This window comes from Cucumis melo, chromosome 1, assembly GCF_025177605.1.
Source record: "Cucumis melo cultivar AY chromosome 1, USDA_Cmelo_AY_1.0, whole genome shotgun sequence".
NCBI classification, from domain to species: Eukaryota; Viridiplantae; Streptophyta; class Magnoliopsida; order Cucurbitales; family Cucurbitaceae; genus Cucumis; species Cucumis melo.
The window spans coordinates 32,848,603-32,870,397 of NC_066857.1; the positions used below are offsets into that span (position 1 = coordinate 32,848,603).

The 21,795-nt window shown below is 31.9% G+C and overlaps 2 protein-coding genes and 3 non-coding genes across 6 annotated transcripts; 1 reads left to right on the plus strand and 4 right to left on the minus strand.

Moving 5' to 3' along the window:
• Positions 1–3,439: 3,439 nt before the first annotated feature.
• LOC127144325 (U2 spliceosomal RNA) lies at positions 3,440–3,635 on the minus strand. Its single transcript, XR_007815977.1, has one exon. It is a non-coding gene; the product is annotated as a U2 spliceosomal RNA (small nuclear RNA).
• An 850-nt stretch (positions 3,636–4,485) lies between these two features.
• LOC103492807 (blue-light photoreceptor PHR2) lies at positions 4,486–8,603 on the minus strand. The gene is made up of 4 exons (XM_008453342.3): positions 7,466–8,603; positions 5,924–6,153; positions 5,731–5,802; positions 4,486–4,962 (listed from the first exon to the last, which is right to left on the minus strand). Exons 1-4 carry the CDS (start codon positions 8,435–8,437, stop codon positions 4,881–4,883), a joined length of 1,356 nt encoding a protein of 451 aa, XP_008451564.1. The 5' UTR covers positions 8,438–8,603; the 3' UTR covers positions 4,486–4,880.
• A 1,852-nt stretch (positions 8,604–10,455) lies between these two features.
• Positions 10,456–18,595, minus strand: LOC103492806 (uncharacterized). Of its 2 annotated transcripts, none has more exons than XM_008453340.3 (13): positions 18,357–18,595; positions 17,091–17,181; positions 16,584–16,921; positions 16,009–16,165; positions 14,659–15,134; positions 13,384–13,605; positions 12,916–13,245; positions 12,140–12,490; positions 11,969–12,049; positions 11,787–11,870; positions 11,303–11,683; positions 10,930–11,061; positions 10,456–10,835 (listed from the first exon to the last, which is right to left on the minus strand). In XM_008453340.3, exons 3-13 carry the CDS (start codon positions 16,917–16,919, stop codon positions 10,671–10,673), a joined length of 2,715 nt encoding a protein of 904 aa, XP_008451562.1. In that variant the 5' UTR covers positions 16,920–16,921; positions 17,091–17,181; positions 18,357–18,595; the 3' UTR covers positions 10,456–10,670. The 2 variants fall into 2 exon arrangements, with proteins under 2 accessions (XP_008451562.1, XP_008451560.1); XM_008453338.3 differs by having other exon boundaries at positions 11,963–12,049.
• Positions 18,596–18,726: 131 nt separating this feature from the next.
• On the plus strand, positions 18,727–18,798 carry TRNAK-UUU (transfer RNA lysine (anticodon UUU)). The gene has a single exon. It is a non-coding gene; the product is annotated as a tRNA-Lys (tRNA).
• A 729-nt stretch (positions 18,799–19,527) lies between these two features.
• Positions 19,528–19,612, minus strand: MIR164C (microRNA MIR164c). The gene has a single exon (NR_120705.1). It is a non-coding gene; the product is annotated as a microRNA MIR164c (primary transcript).
• Between the last annotated feature and the right edge of the window lie 2,183 nt (positions 19,613–21,795).

Genomic DNA, 21,795 nt, shown 5'->3' on the forward strand with positions numbered 1-21,795 from the left:
AGGTCTGACAACCTTAAATAAGGAGAGTAAGTAATCTTCCAAAAATAAACTTTAGAGAGGAGGCAAAAGCCTACAAATATTTGTGTGTTAAAGCATCCAAAACCAAATTTAAATAAAATTATTGAATTTTGAAATAATTTATTTTCAAATAAAGCAAAGTGTTAAAAAGTCAATTTAAATTAACTTTATAAAAAATTTATAAATACTACTTTTTGCACTTAGAAATATATATTTAAATGCTTAGAAAGTCAATCCAAATATGTTTTTAAATACATTTTTTTTAACTTCTATAGATAAACTTTTTAGATATAGAAAAATAAACAAGAAAAAGAAAAAGAATGCTTTTGTTTTGAAAAAATAAAAATAAAAAGTTATTATCACTATTTTCACGCTTGCAAGCACATGTTCAGTGATTAGAATGATTGACATGAAAAATAACAAATTCTACGATTATTATTTAGTAATTATCAAAATATAGTATATAAAACATGATTTACCAAAAATCAAACATTTAACTATGTATTAAAAAATCGTGGATCCACATTTTTCAAAACTACAAAACCCTTAGTGGTAGAAGATAATCTCATGATAAGGGAGTGATGGAGATAATATCGACAAATAATTATTTGATGATAAATGCAGACATGTTTGTACTTTAAAGAGATAAAATGATAAATAAAGGTTCTGTTTCTTTCGAATCATATCATAATTATTATAAAAAAATTTGTTACCAAATATAATAAGATTACAACTAAAATATTTTGAGAATTATTATTATCTTAGAAAATCTATTTGCAATGATAAAAAGATTCCATATGAGTCAAAAATCTTACCTTTTTATAGAGAAATATCCAACTATTTTCTTAATTTTTTTTTTCTTTTTTGATCTTTAGCCCAAAAAGAATATAGGTCATTGAATTGACTCCAATTGTTTATTTATTAGTGACCCAAAATTTGATTTGTTGATAATTATGTAACACAAACACAATACTTGAACATTCTGAGAAATTAAAAAAAAAAAAAAAAAACTTAAGAGTTAGCTTAACCCAAAAACCAACAACCCTAAATTATTAAAACGATTAACATACTACCAACATATGAATTAAGTCAACTAATTGCTGATTTAGAACAAATTCACAAATTCCATCATAATTAAAAAAAGGACATTTATTTTTAATAATATATTTTTAAAAAATATTATCAAAAATAGGGTAGAAGACAAACTATTGACAAAAATAGAGCAATTTGGACAAAATCGTATACCCGATACACGATTTTGCTTGGAAGTTGTAGACGGGATCCACGACTTCAATACGTGGATCCCACAGTTTTCTTTTCTCCCATTATTTAATATATATATATATATTAATATTTAATATAGTGTGGACCTCACACCTTTTTAACCTATTTAATATATATATATATATAATTTTAATATTTAATATTGTGAACCTTACACCTTATTTTTAAGATAATTAATATATATATATATATAGTAATTAATATATATTAAATATTCAAATATTCCCATTTCAATTTTAAAAAATATATTTCTTATTAAATATTTTTTCAAATTCCAATTTTCAATTTTTAAAAGTAAATTTTCTCATTAATTATCTTTCCAAATTTAAAATAGCAACCTTCAAATTTTTTTAAAAAGATATATATTAACAAAATATGTTATTAAATATTTAAATCTCTAAATTTCAATTTTAAAAAACATCTTTTCTTTTTAAATATTTCAAAATTCTAATTTTCAATTTTAAAAAATGGTATTTCCAATATTCAAATTCCAATCTCTATAAATTCTTATATATTTTCGATCTCTAAATATATTTATGAAAATTGAAATTTGGAGATTTAAATATTTAATAATATATTTTGTTAATATATATCTTTTTTTAAAAAAAATTGAAGATTGATATTTGAAATTTGGAAAGATATTAAATAAGAAAATGTATTTTTAAAAGTTGAAAATTGGAATTTAAAAAAATATTTAGTAAGAAATATATTTTTTAAAATTGAAATTTGAATATTTAATATATATATATATATATATATATATTTAATTATTAGGGATAGTTGTAAATGTAGCAATTATATTCAAAATAATTAAGTACATAGCAACATTTTAAAAAAATTGTAAATATAGCAAAACCTCTATCAACAATAGAAGCCTATCACTGATAGATTTTGCTATATTTGCACTTTTTTAAAATATTACTACATGCTTAATAATTATTCTAAAAATGGCTACCTATTATAATTATCCTAATTATTAATATATATATATATATTAATTATCTTAAAAATAAAATGTGGACTCCACGATATATTAAATATGTTAAAAAGGTGTGAGGTCCACACTATATTATATATATATATTAAATAATAGAAAAGAAAACTGTGGGATCCATGTATTGAGTCTACGACTTCTAAGTAAAGTCTATCGGGTACACGATTTTGCTCAAATTGCTCTATTTTATCAATAGTTAACCCTATTTTTGACAATATTTTCGAAAAGACATTTATAAAAAAAAAAGATCATAATTGAAGTTGTATTCAACCAACTAATTGCTCATTTAGAACAAACCACAAGTTCCCTCATAATTAAAAAAAGTCACTGTGTCCACTTATTGAGAGAGAGACCGAGACTCAACAGCCAAACAAAACCATTACTATTTGTAGGTTAGCAGTTTGGTTTAGACATAAAATAAAATCAAGTAAATACAAAAGAAAATTTAAAATATTTGTCAGATTTAACTAAACTGAGTTAAAATGGAAGAAACTAAATTTTATTTTTATTCTAAATTTGTATCTAAAACATCATCTAATTTGAAGTTTTAGTACAACTAGAAAGTATATAACTTTGAATTTAATGTACATGGTTACATAATTCATATTAAATTCATTTGTCAATATTTAAATGTTCACTTTCTATCCCTGTAAATATCCAAAACAGTATTTAGACAAATTTTTTATCTCGAAAGTAAATTTATGATCTATCAAATATTAATACATAATAATAATAGTAAAAGAAGAACCTGTCTACCATGGGAGGGGGCGTATAGGTGCGCTAAGATTTTACATGTATTTTTATTATTTAGAAGAAGAAAAAAAGACATACATAATTGTAAGAGTACACCCATTCTATTTTTCCTTTTTCCCCAATCATTCAAACAACTAAAATTTATATAAAATTATTAAATTTTTGTGTATTCCAAACACAATAAAAAACCACAGAATTTTATTCCTTTAAATACTAAAATCCGCAACTTTTTTTGTTTTACAAACACTCCAAGTATATCCAATTAAAACAAAATCACTGTTCCAGAAATACTTATATCTTAATATACAGAAAATCAATTTTAATACAGTAGTTCAAAAGAAAGCATCCAACGGATCTGTAGCGATGAAAATATTTGGGTCTTTACAATTGGAGGGGTGCGCCAGGCCCAAGCAGTAGTGCAACGCAAGGGCGACGCTCGAAAGCCCCAATAGCAAGCTATTGTGATGGGCCCTCCCCCTAGAAAAATAAATTTAATATCATGTGGGCCGATGGCCCACGTATCAGATATTAAACTGATAAGAACAGATACTACACTTGATCTTAGCCAAAAGGCCGAGAAAGGTATGCTTTTCTACTCCTTCCATCACCTGTTTTATACTCACATCTCCCTCTTATCTTTTACAAACTGAGCGATGTGGGACAAATCCCCGGCAGTTCCTGCTCACTATATTATTACAGAGATTAACTTACGCAACTGTAATTTTAGAGAGATTTTAGAAATTAACCATTTTGAAAGTAATTTTAGAAAAGTAAAGACCCCTTTTACAAAACTATATATAATGTAGGAGTGCAGATTAAAACGACATTCTCCTTTTATAAATCATATTTTTTTTTTTCGATTTGACTAATAATTTTGCTCCCACATTTGCAATAATCTAATCATTTTAATAAATTACAACTTAATCTCTCAATTTTAAACTTTAAAATTTGTGCTTATTTCTTTTAATTTCTTATTACTGTCATTAATCTTCGTTTTTATTAAACAAAAATATGTTTTTCAAAACTGCTTTTTTCTCAAATCTTATCTTGAATTTTGAAGCCGTTAGGACTTCTTAAACACTATCTAAAGTTTAGATACCATTAAACATTTTTTTTTAAAAAAAAGCAGATATAATTCTTTGATACCTCAAGTGGTGTCTTGTTTTTATGTTATATCTTTGATTCCATTCCACGTAAAGCATAGGGAATCGAATCTTTAACGCAAATTAACATTAAACTAAACTCATTTCAACTACTATATTTAAAATTTAATTAGAAAATCTTCGCATATTATCGACTTGATAGCTTTAGTTCATAAAGGAATGAAAAGCAAAACTGATTTAGAACTTATATTTCAATTTGCTAGTCCAACCTCATGTTCGCATATTACCTACTTTATTTATAGTTAACAAAAATAATCACAATACATACGTTAATTCTAAGATAACTATAGTAATTTTTATTTCAAGGTGATAATTTTGACATGAACAGCCCATCCCAACTATGGAAATCAAAAAGTTGAATACAACAGAAATGAACCTACAATTTCACACCATACAATAGCCAGAACTGAGGTTATATGTGTTTAGAACAGAAAACAAAGTAGCGGGAAAATGAATACCCTTTTTTCTTCTCTCTGGGGGTGGGGGCAAAATTTAAGATGTTCGACCGGTTTATTCGTAGAGCTAAGTGAGTTCTTCTAAGCAAACGAGATGAGGGTTGGAAGACGTACAGTTGGTATCAAAAACAACGTTTACAAAGGCAATGTACGGTAATTCAAAAGATCAAGAAATGACTACAGCATGAGGATATGCCTGCTTTTGAACCCTCCCTAAGCAAGGGCGCCAGTACAAGCTGTAGCTGGAGAAGGATTAGGCTGTTTCTTTGTTGAATTGTATTTCTTGGTAATGAATCTGCAATAGACCAAGGATTGAGTGCATTAATATAGTGTTCTAAGCATACGGGTGTTTAGACTTTGACCAATAAACCTATCAATATAGTTTTGGATACCTGAGATTCTGTTCGATAATGATTTCCATTTTGGTTTTATGTTTTCGAAATTTATGTTTATATCCCTCCGATTTCCTTATTATGAATATCGTCTTTGTTAAGAAAAAAATTGAATTTTTAGTCAAATTCCAAAAAAAAAAAAAAAAAAAAAAACTTACAAGAGAGAATAGTGTTTAATGTTTATAAACTTAATTATCAAAAACTAAAAACTTTGGAAAAAGAAGAGGATAAACAACCTTGTACAAAAATCAAAGTTCCATTACAAACATGTACAAAGATCAAGTTGAAACCAAGGGAAGAGGATAAAGATAAACAACCTTCTAATCTCATAAGTTTTAGAAAGGTACTCTACTTAAGGTTCAAGATGAAACTACGAAAACCGATAAAACTCACTGAATTAAGTTTAGATACTCTTGTTAGTTGATCTGACTTTTATTAACTACAAGAAACAGAAAGACAGATAATCAATTCAACTTGGACGGATTTTTATCCATTTTGGATGTTTTGGTTGGTTTGATTCTAGCTTCGAAAATATTATTGGTTCTGGCCTGGGTGGATAATTTTTCTTAAACTGACTCCAACACGCTTAGATTCCTAACTTGAGTTGGAACAAACAATTTCCAGTGAATTGATAAATAAAAGACAGAACAAATTGAGATCTTTGGCATTACCTGAAGAAATCCCTCCATAATAACTCAAACATCAGCCAGTTTGTTCCAGTGCCATTGCCACCATCATTCTTCCTGTCATCAGAAAACGTTCACCACGTAAGATGATTTTTTCATTGATTAGTGTGTTTCTTTAAGAGCTTTGGATTGTTAATGTAGCCTGAAAAAGGACAAAGGGATGGCCATCGATATGCACCTGGAAACAGTTTTATTTAATTCATCAAACACCGATCGGGGTGAAATGCAACCCATGGTCAGCCATGGAGAAATTTTGTTTGAAAAGGTAGCACCATATATGCTACTCTGAACACCATTCGTTGTTGCCTTTGGTGGTTGGGCTCGGCACTCAGCTGCATATTTTTGAAGCCTATGAAGTGCTTCAGTCTCCCCACCCACTTGAGAAGTATTGGGAGCTAGCCATCCTTCCTATATGATGAAGTTAACAATGTTGTGATATTTCAAGAAAAGTAGAGAATACTCTCAAGATTATATATTGAAAGTCATAAAGCAAGTGTTTTATACTGTTAACAAATTATTTATTTCCAAATGCATCTGCAGCGAGGACACAACACTTCTAGAAATCTGTTCAACTCATGAAAACTTGAGAAGGTTTCAAGAATAACAATCCAGAACATCAATTTGCAGCACAAAAATCCTGAACAACTCACAGTCCTACAAAAGGCTATAATATACAAAGGCATACTAAAACTCTTAAGGGATGTTTGGGCCCCAACGTCAAGCGGGTGGAGTCACTATGATAACCCATCCTATGTTTAGGGCTCCAATTATAATAGTTAATATTTTTAACCATTATAATGTCCAATTAGCAAACAATATTACTATTTCAAATTCCTCTTTAATGCAGTGTTTATTAGTTGCTACATTGTTTACTATTTTCTCTTTCATTCTTTGCTACAGTGCCGAAAAAAATGGTTTGCACCCTAAACATAAATTATTGTAGCCTACAAACTATTATAACCCATGGATTATAATAATCACATACTATAATAGCCAACTCAACGCTCCAAAGGACTTACATTTACAAGAGAGCACCATTTCTCCTATTTTGAGTTGGTCATGTGAGCATAATAATCACATCTAATTGTTTTTTACAATGTTAGTTCCCCTTTTCCACTACGACTCCGACAAGATAAATTACCACATTGCATCCAACAACTAGTGAAAAGCTAAAGAATTTTCCTTTTAACTCTTTACCCAATATCCACACCGAAACTGCAGTGGAAGGCCAATCATTTGGGAGAGTAGGTAAGATTAGTATAGTATTAATAAGAGCATAGATATAATTAGCACTAGTGTTATGGATAGAAGGTGCAAAGGATTTTGGTAGTGTCCATTGAGGGATTTTAGGAGAAAGATAGCCCTCTCAATCCCAACATCAACATGCAACCAAATGCCAACCAAAACCCAAAAAAATAATCACAATGGAACATTTTGAGTAAAAAACCTGATATTAAACGAGTATATGTTATGTTCTTCTCATTTTACCAACCCAAACGTTTCAGAACAGAAGGATAGGAAACTCAAATACAAGGTCAAAAAATCATGAGCTTGCAGCAATTATACCACCTTATTCAATCATAAAGCATTAGTTGTAATTAACCTCTCCTGTCAGCAACTAGATTACCCAAATGAACACAACAGCAGAACAATCCTCCTTCCTCAGCTAAAGCAGCAAATCAAAACGAAATCCAAGCAGCAATGAAGAACAAGAACAAACCTTAGACATAGCCACAGGTTGGTTAAGACCCAAATCAGATAAAGAAGGAATGTCCCCAGGCTCCACATCGCCACGAGAAGGCAACCCCTTCATCTTATCCAAAGCTTCAATCGTCTTCCTCACACTTAACCCTTGAACTTTCTCTCTAAAAGCACCATGACTCGACGGCATATCCTCCATTTTAAACGGCAAATCATCAATATGATACAAAGTACTTCCCCAAAAGTACTTAACCTCAATATTCTCCTCCTTCATCGCACTCTCAATCCTCTCCTCTGTCTCCATTTCGTCGTGTGAAACCTCGTAGTGAGCATAAACTGCATCAGCCCCAATTTCCTTAGCCAATTCAACAAGAACAGTTTCAGGTTTCCCAATTCGAACAACAAGATTAGACCCCCTCGCCTGGAGATTCTTCCGCAAATCCGAGACCGATTGAATCACAAATGCGGCTCGGAACGGTCCAGTTTTATCGAACCCAGACGAAGATTTACCATAATCCCTCGGATCGAAACAATAAACAGGCAAGACAGACATAGAATCATCATGAGCAGAGTTTAGGCATTCGTTATCGTGGAGGCGTAGATCATTACGGAACCAAACGATGGTAGCTCGACGAATTCCAGCGCCATTGGAGGGCTCTGAGGGGCGGCGAGGGCCTAAAGAGAGAGGGATTTGAAGTGGATTGGCAGAAATGTTGGATTTTAGAGAGATTTTAGGGGGACAGAGAGAAGAACATGAAATGGGTAAGCGAGAAAGAGAAGAAGCTTGAGTGGGAACTTCATCTTTGTTTGGTTGCCGAGAAAACAAGCCAGAAATTTTGGGTTGAACGAAAAAGTTGGAGGGAATGGCCGTTGAAAGAGATAAAGTGAGAGAAGCGACGGCGAGGGGTGTAGAACGGCATGGAATGGCCGGAGTTTGGTCGTCCGATGAATTGGGTTCAGGATTTTCGAGGATTTGGGAGTTGGGATTCATGATTGAAGGTTCAAGGATTGAAATGAAGATAAGATTTTTGAGAATGTTTTGAGAATTTTGCTTCGCTCGCGAGGGAATTTGAGGGAGTTGGTGGACTGAGGATTAGAGAGCGGAAAAGTTGTGTCCAAAAAGCACAGCTCTTTTGTTTTGTTTTTCCTTTTTTTTTTTTTTGTTTTTTTTTTCTTTTAATAATAATTATAATTATTTATTTTATTGATGAAATATTAGGTTTGTTCTAAACAATACGGCTGCGCTTACCTACCCGTTGGTGAACATTGGTTGTCCAATTAATATATATAGTTTAGTCTCCAACAATTCAAGCTAATAATAAGTTCGTTCAACTTTAGTGTATTTTTAATAAATTTTATATTCAGTCTCATAAGATAATTTTATTAAGATTAGATAAACAATGACAATAACGTATAACAGTTTATTAAAATTAGTTAAACAATGGTAACAATTTTTATTTAAAATTTGTTTGATTTTGTAAAGATGTTAATGTATAAGATTATTAAAAACATCAAGATTAAAATTGAGCAAACTTTAGAAAGTGAATCGTAAAAATAATTCATTAGTTTACGTGCTTTTAAAAATAAATTAAAAAATTAATGAAGTACGTATAGTGATTATATTATTACCATCAACACACTTTAGGCTCTCAACTAGCATGTCTTGGTATATATACTCTCTTATAATTGCTAAATTCTTTAATGTGGAACAAAAGCATCGTCATTTGCTTATGGATCTCGTCCTTTGCTTATGACCATAAGCCTACAAGTCCTTTATAAAGATTATTATATAAAAGTGTTTACGATGAAATAATGAAAACTTAAAAATTCACATCATAATTAGATCTAAGAAAATAATATTACATCACACGACTGAAAAGATTAATTTGGTCTTAATGGTTGCATTATGTTAGCATAAGATTACAATGACTATATTTGGGCCAACCATAGAAATAAATTTTAAGTTTATTTTTTTTTAATTATAAGTAGACATATATATCAAAACTAATAAACATGCAAGCGAGTTAGTTCAATTAATTAACTATTTTGAGAATAGATAAATTAAATTCACATTTGGATGTAAATTGCATTTTCACTCATTTTATCTTCAATACTTAAAACATATTAGCCCACTGCATGACATTTTTTCTTCCCTTTTTGAAATCAAATGGACAGCAAATTGCTATATAAAATGGATAAGAATATTTGTTTTGACAATACGAAAAAGGAATTAATATCAATCAACCTACCACATCGGCATATGGTCAACTATGTGTCACAAAGTTACAAAAGAAATGTGAAAATGACTTACCATTTTAAAATGTTGAAGATATAATAAGAAAGTTTCAATATTGGGTGAAGCTGCAATTAAACTCTTAGTCTTTTAAAATTAAAAATTAACTATCTCAAATTTATCCAAAATTTGAAATGGGCTATTAAACTTAGACAATTATATAAAATTATAAATTATTGCAAACGTGAAGAATTCAATTTTAACACTTTTAGAAATTAAACGTTCAATTGTTGTTATTAAAAGTTTGAGGATATGATTGCAACTATCACCATGTTTTAAAAGTGATGGTTGGGATTTACCATTCAATATTTAAATTTAAATAATTTTAAATTAGAGAAAAATGTTTAAATTGTTATATATCAAGAAAGTTGAAATGGGTGGGTTGGTGTGGTATGTGGAGTATAACACTCTTTTATATTTTGACCACTAAATCAATTTCTAAAAAGTATGCTCCAATATTTAAATATATGTATATATTATATGACATTTTTTTTAATAAAATGTTCACACATTAAAGACTAATGATCCCACGTAATTAACAACACATTTCTGTAATTGAATTATATTTCTAGTTTACTACGATTATAGAATACCAATTAACAGCAAACAAGTAAATGAGCTCCACCTTTCTCATTACCATTCGATCTTATTACCATTAATTGATTACGGTAACGTACCTAAACTTATATCACCAGTAAATTTCACTCTAGAATTCATATCCGAAAAAAGAAATAATGATGATTATATATTAATACAGCTCAAAATTGGATTAAACTAATATCGTACAAATGGAGTATAAATAGAGCCTAACTATTATCATATTTTGCCTGAGCTCAAAATTTACACTAACAGCCGCGAGCCTAGCGCCTTAGGAAAGCCATGAAGTTCCCAAAAAACAAGGCCGACGATGGTGTCTCATTATCAACTGATTTTAGGCACCACCTTTTTTCATTTTTTTGGCCGATTTGCCTTGGTTGGTTTTACCATTTTTTCTCTTTTGTTTCTGTCCCTTCTGTTTGTGCTCCTCAACTTTCTGGTGAGTATCAACTTCCTCAAACTCGATCGGTTTTATAATGACACCCGACTTCTTCACGACCTGCACAAAGAAATTGAAAAGGAATCAATATGTTTCTATCAAGATTCAAGAATAGTCTTCGCAGTTTTAAATACAAAATGAGATGGGTGCTAACCTCGGGTCGGTTAAGAGCCCCAACTGCAGATGTAGGGTTGAAATCTGGGCCGATAGGCATGCGGATACTGTGCTCAAATACATCCTTTTCTGTATAAGGAAAAGGAAGAGTCTTTGTGTAGAGTTTCTCAGCCTGCCACCAAAAAGAAAAATGGTCATTCAATCACCATAAGTATTGAGCTCTGGGGTGGAGGAATGAACCTCCAACCTAGGAAGAAGGAGGTTATGCAATACCAATACCAATGAGCCAAGTTCACTTAAAAACAAGATGTGATACTTGATATTTTTAAAAAATGACAATGTTCAAAGGCCCAAAGGGAGTTTAGATCTTTTCAATGAGTTGTAGCTATTATGGAGAATGTTAAGCCACTGACCTTTTTATCAACCTTCTCAGAGATGATAACATGTTTGAGATTTGCATCCTTCCTATTCTTGAGAGCTTCCTGCCTCTTCTTGTTTGCAAGTTCGTGTTCTTTCAGCATCCAAGAAGGTAAGCCTTTTTTCTTCTGGACGTGTGTCCATTGACCCCATCCGGGTAGTAAAACAGGCTTTTCTGGTTCAGGATTTTCCTCATTCAAAATTTCCTCTTTTTGCTTCTCGAATTCCTCCTCTACATCATCTCCAGCAAAAGCTTGACGAATTAAATCTGATTGAGATGGAAGTTCATAAGACTCATTATTAGCTGAGGACAGAACCCCATCAACCATCAGCTCCTGATCCGAGTCACTTTGATCATCCACGTCTTGCATAGTTTCCTGTATCAGATGATCAAGGAACGATGTAATGATATTAATAAGAATAAGAACAGCAAACCAGAAATGATAATACCAACAAATTGATAGTGGAAAACAATCATACCTTAGTAACTTGACCTTGTAATTCTGGCTTAGATGAAACAATGGTAGAGGGTTTAGAATCCACTCTTTTTTCAAGATCTTTTGCCTGCATTACCAACGATATGCTAATTATAAACATTTTACTTAAAAGAAAATGCTTTAACAAAGATGATCAGGCACACAATGGAAGAACGAAACCTTAACCTTTTTCCATGTGCCTGATGCAAAAATGGCAACTTCATGTGTTGTCTTAGGACCTGGATCTCTAACAGTTTCATCAAAGCTCTGAACAAGTAAGAGAGGAAAAGAATGATTATTCAGCAAAAGAACAAAGAAATAGACCAGACTGAACAAATATTCATGAAACATTCCTACTTTAAAAACTGAGTTCTGATGCGTCTTGGAGTCTTCACATAGAATATCGGAATCAATATTTGCATCAGCGAATAAACTGCTTTTATTATTGTCCCCATCATACTCCACAGCTTCTCTAGCCTCAGTGTCATCTTCATCATCTGTATCACCATAATATTCTGACTTCGTCTTCTTTCTTGGTTCTGGAGCAGATTTTTTCATTGAACCAAAGGTTCTTCTACCACTATTAGTTTCTGTATCTATATTTTCAGTCTCAGAATTATTAAGCTGCTTCGAGAGTGACTCAAACTCCTGGATGGCAATTTTGGCCTCTTCAGCAGCTGCCTCTTCCCTTTTCTTCATACCCCGTACCTACCAGAAAACAAATGGTTACATACAAAGTTAGATAACAGACATTTTTAAGGTTGAAGCTAAAATTTCCTCTGCAATAATTCCAACTTCAGTTCTCCCACAACACACAAAGGAACTGTTACCACCAATATGCCATGGAAAAATCATGTTAAAAAACTTTCCTATTACATTTCATTCTTTCCCCTTTCTCTAAGTCTTGTGCATAAGAGTGAATAGTAGCCTGTATTTGCAATGGCCTGGGATAACGTGTGGTAACCTATAAGTATCTGGGAATGTAAAGTTTCCAATACCAGAGAGAATTTCCTACCATCCGGTTAAAATGCAGATCCAATGGATTTGAAAATACATGGTAGTAAAATAGAATCAGTCAGCTGAGTATAAGGAAAAAATTCAAATGACGGACACCACCGACAAGCATTTATTACCATGAAAGGCAAAGCAAGCAATCCAGAGTTGGGAGCTTCCTCCCCATCCTCTAGCGCTTTTAAAGTCTTCTCCTTTGCCTTCTCCAACAACTTTGATGCCCTGCTGTTGCTTTCATCAGCTGACTGATCATCCGAGTATTCTTCATCACTACTTTCATCACTGCTACTGCTACTATCTTTCAATGTGTGCATTTTTCGAGTCAAATTTGCATGCTGGTGGAGTTGTTCAGCTATTGCAGCTCGTGTACCTTCATCTTGAGCATTCAAACCACGACTCAAAATGCGCTTTGCCCATCGTGAGCTATTTTTGTGCTTCAAAGTCATGCGCTCCTACAAGAAAAAGGACATGATTGAAAACGTTGAAGGAGCGGCCGGATGAAATATATATGTTTTATGAAGAAAATGATAAAATTCAACCCGGTTGAGATATCCATTACAAGTTTAAAAAATAACTGTCCAAATCATCACCTCTGCCCGTTTGAATTCTTGCTTCATTGCCAATTCTTTAGCAGCATCAGGATCCATTTCGATTTGGACAGACGCCTCCTTCACTCTGTCTTTCTTCAGCAGGCGATGGTAAGTTTTTGATTTAATTTTTTTAATATGTTTTGCCTTCATCTCATGACGAAAAAGAAGACTGCGCATTTTAGCAAGCCGATTCTGACGATCCTTTTCTTCCTCAAATGATACCTGCCGAAAAAATAACAATATCTATAAGCAGTCAACCTAAACAAGTCAAGGACTAAACAACGTTCAGAACAAATTAACAGATTGACATTCTTAAAGAACCAATATCGTGGGAAATGGGAATAACAAATTAAGCCTAAAAAGTTGCCTTCTTTCGATTGTACGAGGCTTAAACCTCCATGTACACAACAGTAATGGTTAGAATAGCATCAGTTTATTGCCTATTCTTCCTCCATTTATGTCTGAAAAACTAAACATGAAATATAACACAAAGCCAATTACTGTTGAGGTTTACCCCTCATATTTCCTTGAAACCTGTCTCATTTCCCGGAGAAAGGATTTCAATGTCATCTTTAGCTTGGCACTATCTTTCCCATTACTTAAGGTAAAGAATCAAAATTCGAAAACCTCTAAGAAAATTAATTATCAAACTAAAAAGACAAAGAATGAAGGCATTTAGCCCCCAAAACAGACATGCAACATCCGATCTGTTAAAACTTCCTTAACAATTATCCAACAAATATGTCAAACAACATGAGAACAACCAAACATTCAACAATATTCCTCTTATCGTTTCATTAATTCTAGAATTGTTAACATCCACCAAGACTAGTTAATCAAATTGTTAAAATCAGTAGCCTACGTAAGTGTTACTATAGTTTCAGGATAAACCATTTGTAATCCCTTTTTTAGAATTCAGAAAATCTCATAAATGAGTATACCATAAAATGTCATAGTATCCACAATCTAAAATATATCTTAATCATACTAATGTTCTTAATAGAAGTAAAAAAAACATTACAAAACACAGGCTCAATAGATGATGCACAATGCGATATGCACTATCAGATCTGTGAATCTCATCTGCCTTTCACCCAACATAGAGCTCAAGAGACAAAAATTGGGGCAGGGGGCATAGATTTTGCTACTACTACTAAGGTTTATTAATTCAAAAAAGAACAAAAGAAATTAAAGACAGACAAAGTAAGCTAGTGGTTAAAACGATATCTAAGTAGTCATATGAAGTCTAAGGAACAAACGGTAACTCCCAAATACCTTGTTTAATTCAAGAAGCTTAGAACCATCATTTCTGTGAGCTTCCATGATCTTCCCATCACGAACGAGTGAAGCAATTTTCTTCTCAATTTCAGTTCTAGGTTTAAATTCAGAAGCTATTGCTCCTACAGTAGAATACCCCAAATCTACATCTTCACCTAAGTACAAGGTAGATGCTTCCCGATTCTTCTTGACTATAGGCTCCCACTTACTCACTTCTTTCTTTGATTGTTCATAAGCTACTTTTCTCTCCACTCTTTCTTGATCTGCTTTAGGAAGTGGTGCCTGGAGTGCCATCGATTTTTTCTCTGTTTGATGAATTTGCTTTCTAAGCATGCTATAGCCTGGTTTTCCTTGAAGAGGATTAAGGAGGTCTTCGATGCTAATAAGACCATTGCCATCCAAAACGTCACGACTGGGATTATATTCAGACTCTTGATATGCCTCAGATATAACAATATTGCTTTTCTTCTTTCCTGAAAGAAAGGTCATTGACAATAAAATTATGATAGCAAATTTCGAAGTGTCCATATAATTTTTTTTTCAGCATCAAACCAAAAAAATTAAGCTAATTAATTAAAAAAAGTCTCAAGTATAAAAACAGCCTCTTTAACATCCTCCACATGCAGGAGAATTTCATAATTTCTTTTTTAAAAAAATTAAATATGTACACTATCAATTTTGAACTAGGTGGAAAAGATGAAATCGGTTATTTAAGATCTCTGTTTAGATAAGCAACTGTAATTGGCCGTCTCAATTGTCATATACATCAGCTGACAAAGTATATGCTAGAAATATTAGTCCAGCAAAACTAAAAGAGAGAAAACAGAGGACATTTGATGTAACAATACACATATACAGATACAACCATGTCATAAATTTTTAACAGAAACGTTTCTAAGCTCTATTGCCATGGTTGGAAAGTATTATGGCTATTCCAGGATAACAGGGACTAGATCTTCTTCTGCTGTGGGATATGGAATTCTGGTTCATTGATTTTTGGAAGCTTTGCTTACCTTCTACAGATAGAGAATATTACCACCAACCCCAAAAGGCTTCTCTTTTGGATAGAGTGAGGAGAAACAATTTAGAGTTAATTTCAAGAGGGAGAGCGGTTAGCATACTGAACATAGAGAAACTGTTTGAAGTCACAAAATTACCCTAGATAGAAGACAAATCTCTCAAGGCTATACTGAGGTATGGTATACGCCTATACGGATAGATAGATTATGGAAGATATGGGTCTTAAGTTGAAATCTTAGAGCCAGAGCAGCCCTCCATACCCTTAAATTTTTTTTTTAATTCAAATTACATACATAATCCAGCGTCTGTAACCACTAACCACATTACCTTCAAATGCTTCGCGAGGCATTCCAGTAATGTTTTGCAACATCCTAGCATGACTACCATCATCTTTTTTTAGATCGTCATCATCTGAATCTTCCATCAAGTTTCCTTTACCATTTCTTCCATCAATTTCCTCATCATCTGACGATACATCCTCATCCTATAATGAAAAACATTAAGAAACAATCGATCATGGGTCAAAATATGCATGTAATGTAACTCATCCACCATAGACGAACTAATAGAGCTTCAATGTATCCAAATTGACCCCTAAATACAAGATTGAGACACCATTAACTTACTGGCCGACACATTCCTTTACAACACAGACATCTAAACTTCAGAAGTGCTAAAAAATGTCATTGATTCTAAGTTTGTCTGCGTTTAGTTAACTTTTATTTTACAATTTATCTTTCGTGTATCTCTACATCTAAATTCTTTGGCCTCTTCAACCCTAACAGAATAAATTCTCAACTTGGAGGTGAAAAAAGTCATAAAACATTCATTAATGCAGCAGAGTACAAAAAAACAAATTCTAAAAAGTAAAATAAAAAATGAACCAAAATAATGACACTTACCTTAAAGTGATCAGGCAGCTCATAGTCGTAGTTATCAACTGTATCATAACGGCGGTTCTTCCTGGACTCCTCCTCAGGAGCAGCCTCTTCATACTCATAAACATCCCCAGGAAAAGTCTCTCCTTCACTACAATCACTAAACTCATAATCGTCAGACTCAATATCCCCCTTTACTTGACCAACTTCTCTCCGTAGGGAGGGTGCCAATTGAGGTCCCCTTCTGTTCAGCCTCCTCTTATCACTGCTCTTATTTTTCTTCAAGAAGACTTTAGAGTGTTTTTTCTTGCCAGTGCTCTTCTCCTTCTCTTTCCTTTTCTTCTGCCTCACCTCCCCCATCACTGCACAATAATAATTGAAAATTCAACTGCATCATATTAAAAACCAAGCAATATTCTAACTCGAAAACTTAGAATACATGTCCTTCCTATCTATTAACAAGAGTGAAACGAGAAAATGAAGAGAGAAAGATGTTCAGAAAATTAAATAAATATAGAGAAAGAAAGGTACCTGCCAATTAGAGGGAACTGTGTAAGGAAAAGGTCTCCACCTTCAGAAGGCAGCTATAAAGAAAGAAGCGAGTGTTTTCCCCTTTTTTCTTCTGCATTCAATTACAAATTTAGTTTTCAGGCCTTTGAAATTTAAAAAGTATGTATTAGGTTCCTGAACTTTTTAATTCGTACCTAATAGGTCTTGAATTTTAGAAATGACAAATAGGATCTAAGACTACTAATGTTGTGCATTATAGGTCCTAAACTTTAGAAATATTGAATAGGTCCAATAACTTTCAATTTCTTGTTTAATAGGTCCCTGATATATCCAACATTTTCTGAACTTCATAAAATTTAACTGGTAGAGAGAAATGCTACAATCAAGTGGGTGGCAGCAATTTTCATCGATGAAGGGAGTTTTTGAACTTTTCTTCTTCCTTTAGAGTCTTACACAATTTCTAGCCATGCTGGCAAGAATTTAGGAGATACTAATGTTACTTAAGTAATTTGGAGTTGTTTCAAATGAAATCAAGTGAAAATAGCCATGGATTACAAACAGATTGATCTTTTCCTAACAAAATATATTTATATCTATAATCCATATATATTATAGATATATATATATATATATATATATAAGTGACTTGCGACTACAAGGGGATGGTCTTTAGGTCCTTTAAAGCCCTCCGTTTACTAGAGTGTCTATTTCACCGTAAATAACTTTCACAATTTTTTGAATCAAAATCATGAGGTTAATCTGAGGCCATTTTCACTTGTATATATAGAAGACTTCTATTGTCCGTCAAGAGTATCATTAGTTAGTGCATTGGTTAATCTGAGGGAAAGCATCTCAATTTCAGAAAAAACACACTGTTTTCTTCCAACAATAACCTACAAATACACAATTATAGATATTCGCGGCTTTTCGGTCAATCAAAACAACTCTTACAATCAAGAGATAAAGAGAATTGGATAATAAGAAGGACTACGCCAACTGATTCTAGATAGACTAAAAAACTAAGGAAAATGCAGGAAAATTCATGGTCGCATGAACAAGGCAATTCTCAGCCGAGGCCAAAGAGATATACAGATCATCAAAACCTCGATGGACAAACGAAGCAAATCAAAAGGCAGTTCGAGAAGTCTCAATTTGCCGTGAGGCCTTTTCTTCGTTGCTATTCGGGAATTGTTACTAACAACCAAAACAGTACGTCCATTGTTTCATTAGAAAATTCCTAATTGTATCGAGTGCGAATAAAGGCATAGATGGAGATAAAGAAAGTACCTGTAGCGACGAGACAGTAGGAAATCAGTGCAAACTCGTAGGGAGGGATGCTGCGGCGGTACGGTGGGACGAAAGACGACGGCGGCGACACCGAGCTGCTGAAACGGAAGAGGAGACGGAGAGAAGAAAAAGAAGAAAAAGAAGAAAAAGAAGAAGGTGAAGCACGTGAGTTAGAGGAGGCGGGAAGGGTTTATGCCCTTAGGGTTCCTCTTTCTCTCTCTCTTTTTTTTGTTTGTTTGTTTTTTTTTTTTTTTTTTTTTTTTTGGATATAAATTATTAGTTTGAATTTAATTACTACAATTCATAAAACGTAGGATTGGAAACTGATATTCATCTACGTAATAAAATTATTACGTCTCAACTTCATCAAGCCGTCTTAGCTCAGTGGTAGAGCGCGTGGCTTTTAACCACGTGGTCGTGGGTTCGATCCCCACAGACGGCGTTTCATTTTTTAAAATTTTCCTTTCTTTATGTCTAAGTCTTACGTATCTGGGCCAGGCCCAGATAGCTGGCCCAACTAAAGGGACAAACCGAATGAGAAAACGAATAGAACCCATACAAATTTAATAATTGTTAAACTACATTTTTTGCATCTAATAAATGAACTTTGAAAATTAATTTATATGTAAATAAACTATAGAGTATGTTTTTTTTCCTTAACACCAGAAGGTTTATGATTCATTTTTTATTTATATTTTTATTTACATATAAATAAAAATATGTTTGATATACTTTTTTAAAAAAATAATTTTAAAAAACAACAATTGAATAACCATTTTTCAAAACAATAAATTGTCTTTTTAATTTATACTAAAAATATATACTTGAATTTTTGTCAAACTTCAAAATTAAAAGACTATTTATTGTTTAGTTTGAAATTGATAATTGAAACTTGTATTCTAAAAGGAAAAATCAGGAGTAGACATGCATAAATTTAAAAATTAATAAACTAAAAAATAAATACATAATCGTCGTTACTCAATGGGTCCAAACGTTTATGAAAATTAAAGTAGCCTTGAAATATTATATATATATATATATATATATATATATATATATATATATATATATATATATATATATATATATTAATAACCTGCATGCAGAGGAAGCAGAAGAAGCCATGGAAGAAGTGTTGGAGAAGAGAATTAAGAAGAAGAAAAAGGGTGAGGAAGCCATGTTGGAGAAGGGGAGCACGTGCAAAGGGTTTAGAAAATGGGTGAGTTTGCACGTGCCCTGCTTCTCCAACAAGAATTTTCTCACCCACAGTACAATGAAGCTTTTGAAAGGTTCAGTTTAATTTTTTTTTTCTTTATCTTTTTTGTGAAGAAGAAGAAGAAGAAGAAGAAGATGAGTTTTGGGTATTTATATAACAAAGGGACTTCAGAATTTATGGTGTGTTGTTTTGGAGAGAGGGAAACGTGAGAAGTGAAAAAAATATGTGTCTGTGTGTTGGGGATATGGTATGCCATACCCCTTTTCATTATTATTATGATACTGTGTTATGCAAGAAATTGAAGTAGAAGTGTCGTTGCTAAAACTAGACATTTAAAACTACACCAACTATTTATTTAAAAAAGGTGACCAAAAGGGTATTTTAATGATGTGTTTTTTCAATTTTACATAAGAATTGAAAATATATTACGATATCTTTTTATGAAACCTATTGGAATAAATGGCAGCCTTTAGATCCATGAAGTAGATTATAATCAGCAATGGCTCTCCATGTCAGAGTCCCCACCCCTAACCAAAATAAATTGAAGTGAAAGTTGTAATTATATGTTGAGGAAAGATAGTACTGTTTTTAGGGTTTGCGTGTTTCATGGATGAATTTTGAGTATGGAAGAAGTTTTTATTGTCTCACTATCTTTATTTTCTTTTTTATTAATATTTGGATACGTCGTTAGATAATATATTATTTTTTATGAAATACACGACACATATAGCTAAATATAAATAGTATTATAAATTGTTTGTGTCATGTGTACGTTAAAAGTTTTTTGGATCACTCTTTGTTTTGACAACTTAATATGGTTTGCATGTTATTTTATTTCTTGATCAATTTTATAATGCTCTTGAATATTTGTGTTTGTGTTATGACAAATGAATGTGATTGACTAGTTAAATTTCTCTACAATTTGCTTTTACATTTCATGTTCTAGTAAATTGTTTAATCCACATCCAACAATGGTTAAAAGAGAGCCATATTGCGGCAGTAACATTGAGTTAATTAAAAAATCAATTCTTCGAGATGCAATAAACTACTCATTTTCGTTTCTAAATTAGACATTTAAATCTTCAATCCAACTAGTTGAACTCATAAAACTAATAAAGCCATAATCATCGCTATTGGTAAGTTGAACGGACTACTCAACCATATATCCACTTTGGAAAAAAAAATATTCATTTTTTTTTTAAAAATAAAACTTTAATTGGATTCAATAATTTAGAAAACAATAGAATTTAATCCATATAACTTTTTAAAAGTCAAAATTTAGTATCTATAATTCGACAAAACATCATAAATAGTTTCCAAAAATCTTCATAAATAATAGCATTGACTACCGTGAGTAGATTTAATTATAAACTACAAAGACGAAATTCTAATTTTTTTCTCGAACAAATTTTGCCATAAAAGGAGTATTTGTGTAATATACACACATATACATACATATATATATACATACATACATATATATATATACATACATACATATATACATACATATATATATATATATATAGACATACATAGATATATCTTGTGGAAGAGGAGGATAGATTGAGAGTGAGGTAAGCAAGGAATCTAGAGGGGAGACTTTCGGAAGAGAAGCGTGTTGAGATTTACAAATGGCACAATTATTATTATTATTATTATTATTATTATTATTATTATTATTATTGCAAGAGAGAAGAGAGATTATAACTATGTATTTTCATTTATTTATATATTTATTTTACAAGCAAAGTTCCATGAAGATGTTTGACTGTTTATAGAAATGAACAAATAAGTAAATAGTAAATAATAAAATAAAAGGTTGTACGAAAGGGTATTGGATTGGGTTTGAAAATCTTGGTCTCTGTCCATTTTGATTTGATTACATCTTTTTTTCTCCATCCCCAACACCATCACTCACTCAAACGTAATGTCCTCCCCTTTTCTTCTTCATCTTCCCCATTCTCAAACATCATCCCTTTTTCTTTCTATTCTAATAAAAACATCAAAATTACTCCAACCATTATTGTTCTTTCTTTTCTTTTCTTTTTCCAAAATTGTTTCACTATCTTGATTTTCACTTACTTAGAAGAAATATTCGAATTTTCAGCTAAGATAGCACCTTGTTTTCTAAAAGAAATTTAAAGGTGAAAGTAAAGTTTAGAAGTTTAATTTTGAAAAACCAAACGATAAACCGTTTTTAATTTGGCTTCAAAGGTAAGT

Bases quoted from the DNA above. Each gene is read 5' to 3' on its own strand.
- LOC103492806 (XM_008453338.3), bottom strand. From the start codon at position 16,919: ATGGGGGAGGTGAGGCAGAAGAAAAGGAAAGAGAAGGAGAAGAGCACT. The intron at 15,135-16,008 runs GTAATGTGGTTA...CCTTTCTTTCAG, and splicing joins GCCTCGCGAAGCATTTGAAG to GAAAGAAGAAAAGCAATATT. The intron at 11,871-11,962 runs GTTTCGTTCTTC...TTGGTAATGCAG, and splicing joins GCACATGGAAAAAGGTTAAG to GCAAAAGATCTTGAAAAAAG.
- LOC103492807 (XM_008453342.3), bottom strand. From the start codon at position 8,437: ATGAATCCCAACTCCCAAATCCTCGAAAATCCTGAACCCAATTCATCG. The intron at 6,154-7,465 runs GTTTGTTCTTGT...TTCATCATATAG, and splicing joins AACCTGTGGCTATGTCTAAG to GAAGGATGGCTAGCTCCCAA. The intron at 4,963-5,730 runs GTAATGCCAAAG...GGTCTATTGCAG, and splicing joins TTATGGAGGGATTTCTTCAG to ATTCATTACCAAGAAATACA.